This window comes from Fomitiporia mediterranea (genome assembly GCF_000271605.1).
Source record: "Fomitiporia mediterranea MF3/22 unplaced genomic scaffold FOMMEscaffold_16, whole genome shotgun sequence".
Classification (NCBI taxonomy): domain Eukaryota; kingdom Fungi; phylum Basidiomycota; class Agaricomycetes; order Hymenochaetales; family Hymenochaetaceae; genus Fomitiporia; species Fomitiporia mediterranea.
The window spans coordinates 775660-780825 of record NW_006760401.1 but is presented as its reverse complement, the minus strand read 5'-3'; the positions used below and the strand labels follow the sequence as shown (position 1 = coordinate 780825).

Here is a 5166-nt window from a genome sequence, read left to right as displayed (position 1 = left end):
TTGCAATCATAGTATTGTATATATATATATGTGTATGTTATGGCTATTGTTCTTTGCTTTTTCTTTTGTGAAGAATGATGTATTGTAACACAATCTGCATATAAGTAATATATTGGATTATGTTTACTATAATCGTGTCCTAGCATTCTTTAGTTAATCTAGTGCTATGTACAATTGTAGTATTCGTTTGATGTTTTATTTGTTAATTGGTTTGCTAGGTAAAACGTTTTATATATTGGTTTTGTTTATTTTATTTGAATCATTGTATAGATATACTTATTAGTATCTATCCAATGTATTTCATAGTATTATAATGCTGTTCACACTTGTATTAATTGTGCAGTGAGGGCAAATTAATTGTTTGTACAAGAATCAATTTAATAGTTTTATTTAATTATATGTATGTGCTCCATACTTGTTTATATAGTTATTATCTGTGTATTGTTTGTTGTAGTTGCGAATTATATTGCAATTATATTTGTATTATCATATAGATATATTATTTATTGTTTTATGTACATTCTGAAGTATTATTTTCGTTATTCATTACTTTTATCCATGAACTATAGTCTGAATTGATGAATTATTTTGTTATATGATGTGATAATTGTCTGTATATTATTTATTTTTGTATTAAACACTGTTAAGTTAATTATATTATCATATTAATATTATTCACCAAGTATGAGCATTTGTTTCATAGTAGAATCATTATTTATTTAATGTTGAAGTTCAATTGCACATTGTATTGACTTCCATTATTTAGTTCCAATCAATGTAGTTTTGCTTTGTACCAAATGATTTACCTTTATGATCTGTTATGTCTGTCTGTAACTTCTATTACTTAGTCAGTGCTTAGTCCATGCATTTTGTTATTCTATTTTTTGTAGTGTCTGTAGCATTATACTTTCTGTTCTATTGTTTATATTTAGTTATTAATTTTTCATGCATATTATCCATTTTCTCCCCTTCAATTCAAGAAGGTATTTCTTTGAAGAATTGGATATTTCTTTAATGTTTATTAATTGTTATTATAATATAATATTTATATATAATAATTGTAATTGCTTTCATAGTTCGATTTCTAATTATTAGTATTTTAAAGCAGTGTGTAACGTTTGTTATGTTCTATAATAAGTAATTTAAATGTTATTACTATTATATCTTTGTTACCATTAACATTTGTCAACTTATATAATGTGTATTTTGTTTGTTATAGTAGATAAGTACACATTATGTATAATATACGAGTTTTGTTTGCACTCATTATCTTTTATTAATAATTGTTCATAACTGGTAATTCGTTTGTTTCCATATAATATTTGTTTAATAACATTGTAATTATTATTTATGTAGCACTTTTAATAAATGCACTGAGTTCTATTAAGTATGCTTGCATCTGTTATTGTCTATTTTATATTATACTGTCCAAGATAATGGCTTAAATATTTTATTAATTTATTTAATCATTTTATATTATGATTGTTTTTGATTGTAATTATTATAATAATGCATTTGTAATAATTATATTTGTATTGTTTGTTGTAATAGCCTTATCAGCTTAATACTTTGCTCCTACAAGCTATGTTGTCACAATGTAAATTTAATAATTGTTTGTTAAGGTCAGTTGATGTTGCTGTTACAACTTCGAAATTTATTATATAATCAGCTGTTGTGATAACACATTCTGCATGCATAATTAAGTTGTATTAATGTGTTGTTTCAAGTATATTAGAGATATAATTCTTTTGTTCATTGTTAGTATACATTTACACAATTGTATTAATGTGTAAAGTAGTATAATTTGTTTAATGGTTATAATTTTGCACTTGTCTTGTGCTGTAATCAGTATTTATGTGTTATAACATTATTCTTTGTGTGTAGTTAGTTTATACACTCTGTAGCATTGTTTTTTTGGTTTGTAGTTATTCATTATACTTTTGTATATCTGTACTCGTCTGTATATCTTAGATATGCATATTATATTTGGTATCTGATAAGTAATTACAATATCCAACATGTAACTGCTGAATCCAATATGTTACATATAATTGCTTGACCATAATATGTGTTAGTTATTATATTGTTCTGTATTTGTTCCATTAGTTCTATCTGTATTATTATTATTATTATTGTTATTATTGTTGTTATTATAGTGTCTGTAATTATATTATTGTTTATAATGTATGTTAAATGTTTTATTTATTTGATTTAATATGTTGTTTAGCATATATGCACTTGTTTTGAGCATTAATTGTTTAGCTGTGATATTACTATATGTGTTATTATTTGATTTATGCTATAACATATGTGTGCTCATTGACAGTGTCAATCATTTGTACTATTGTAATGTTAATAGTAGAAGAGTAGTGTTTGCTTTATTAATCTTTTTAACATTTGTCTGTAGTATGATCAGTTAATTTATTATAACATGATCTCTGTGATATTATAGAGTATTTTAGTGATTAAATGTTGTAGTAAGTGATACTCATTGTAGTTTCAGTGTTGCCTGCATAGATTATGTTATTACTGGGCCAATGATCATAATCACTAAGATGACAATCATATAATGTCTGGGTTGTATGTAGTACAGTAGATTGTGCATTTGTAGTGTATTGATTTGCATTTGGGATACTCAGACAAGTGTGTTGAGTTCTGCATCATAGTATGCTGTGTACATGCATGTAATCTGTAGAGCTGTATAGAGTATAGACATAGTAGAGTGTAGATAAAGTGTAGGCAGGGAGCTCAAGGCTCATAACCTGTTAAGAAAGGGGAAAGAGGGGTTATGTGAGAGGCTTAGAGGGATCACACAAAGAGGGGGGATAGTAGACTCAGCTTGCTCTCTCACAGCTTGCTTCATTGTCTGTTGATTAGTTAGTCTATATATACTATGTAGGTATGTCTCAGATGTAGAATGTATGATGGAAGGTATTCTATCATTGTTCATCATTGCTTGTAATATAGTTTATATCATCTGAGACATACTCTTGTGTAGTCTTGTCTTAACACTTGTACTTGTTATTGTTATGCCTGAAAGGTGCTTCATCATAGTCCCTACAATCCTACAGATGATTACTATCCCTTCTTGAACTGTACTGGTCACCATCCCTATCAGAGCTTCCCTCTTGAATGATAAGTTGTATCTGTTTCTCAGAACAAGTGTACTGTCCTTCAAGACATGTGCTTTGGGTGAGGGAAGGTAGGGTAGGTGATTGTGATTGTCCTGTGTGTGTCTGAAAGAAATTCCAGATGTCTGCAAAACCCTGGCTCTAAAGTTTTTCTTCTTTCTTCCTTACTCTTTTTTTCTGGTCTCTAATTGTTTAGGCTGGCTTTTAAGATGTAAGACTGACTGTTTTGTACTTAACAGGTTGTACTTGTGTCTCTAAACAACTTGTCCAACATTTAAGGCTATCCAAAAGAAATTCAAGGAAGTCTTTTGCTTCTGATACAGTAAGGATACTCTGGTCAAGATCAGCCTCTTTATTACTGTTATAAGAAGCTTTACTAAGTATAGAGGGGCAATCAAGAGGGGCTGTCAAGCCCTCTGCCTCATCTTTACTGTCATCAGAGATGGTAAGCTAATATCATTATGTTAATTTCATTGTAGACTAAAACATGCTTTAGAACACTAAATAATATACTTACAGTACTCCTCTTCCTTAGTAGGTTGTTTATCCTAGCCTTCTCTCCTGTCTTCTAGCATAGTATGAGTCTCTTGAGTTTACCAGTCTAACCAAACACAAGGTCATGTCTTATATTTGTAATATTACGTAATACCCAAATATAGTAATTATTTGTCATTTCATCATAACTGAGTGCAGCAAAATATGAGAGGAATTTTAGAATTTTTTTTTTTTGTGTGGCAAAATAACAATCAAGTTAATTAGAGCAAAAAACAGTCTTTTGAAAATAACTTGGTCAATTTTCATTTTTTTTGAAATTTGTTACATCATTCTGTAGACAAGTATTATCCTAACAATTCTATAGTGTTACATTTTGAAATTAGGCTCTATGGTTGGACGAGTTTCCTCATCATTGTTGTGTCTGAATTAGGCAGTTCAGGGTAGATCACGTGTGTCACGCAGCTTGTCAAGTTTATCTTTCGTCTACCTTATTAGTGGTGGACATTCAAAAGCAGTCTGGTCTGCTACCTTCTCACCTGATGGAAGGTGTATTGCCTCAGGTTCCTACGATTGTACGATTCGAGTCTGGGACGCTGAAAGTGGGCAATACATATCTGGGCCTTTTGAGGGGCACAAAGACGCCGTTTGTTCTATCTCCTTTTCCCAAGATGGAGCACATGTCGTATCTGGATCCAGAGATAAAACGGCCCGAGTATGGGATGTCGAGAGTGGGCAGACCGTCTCTGGCCCTTTTGAAGGCCATACAGAAATGGTCTTCTGTGTCGCTTTCTCGCCTGGTGGGAGACATATTGTCTCCGGATCTTATGACAAGACAATCATACTCTGGTACGTCGAAAGTGGGAAAATCATTTTCGGGCCCTTGCACAGACACACAGACACTGTCAGATCGGTTGCTTTCTCGCCTGATGGCACACATGTTGTCTCTAGTTCTAATGACAAAACCGTGTTGATTTGGAGTACTGAGAGTGGGCAAGTCATTTCTGGACCTTTTGAGGGGCATACAGACAGTGTTCAGTCAGTGGCTTTCTCACATGACGGAGCACGTGTTGTCTCCGGATCCCTTGACGCGACAGTCCGAGTATGGGACGTTGAGAGTGGACAGGCCATTTTTGCACCTCTTGAAGGTCATAAGATACGCGTCTGATAAACTCGACAAGCTGTGTGACTCACGTGATGTAACCTTACCTTCCTAATGCAGCCTCCACAATGAGCACGAAACTCGTCCATCCAGAGACCCAAAACTCAAAAAGTAGCACCATTGATTTGTTGTATTAAGCCTTCTCTACAAGATGATGGAACAGAATTTTTTAAAAGTGAATATTGGCTGAGTTATTTTGCAAACTATGTTTTTTGCTCTAAATGCTGTAATTATACTTTTCCAGCAGTCTGGTAAATTTTTTAATTTTTTCCTTCAGATTTCGCCACCATTAGATAAGGCTATATGACAAATAATTGCTATATATGTATATTACATAATAACATTTATAATATATAGTATTTGTCATAATGATCGGATGGT

General features: G+C 31.8%; 1 protein-coding gene across 1 annotated transcript in view; it reads left to right on the top strand.

The window, feature by feature from the left end:
* Nucleotides 1-4125: 4125 nt before the first annotated feature.
* FOMMEDRAFT_96477 (WD40 repeat-like protein) overlaps nucleotides 4126-5166 on the top strand; it is a gene marked incomplete at both ends in the record, with an annotated part of 3372 nt that continues 2331 nt past the window's right edge. Inside the window, one exon of the mRNA XM_007271200.1 lies at nucleotides 4126-4771. Coding sequence (XP_007271262.1) covers nucleotides 4126-4771 — 646 coding nt within the window. The remainder of the gene's footprint in view (nucleotides 4772-5166) is intronic.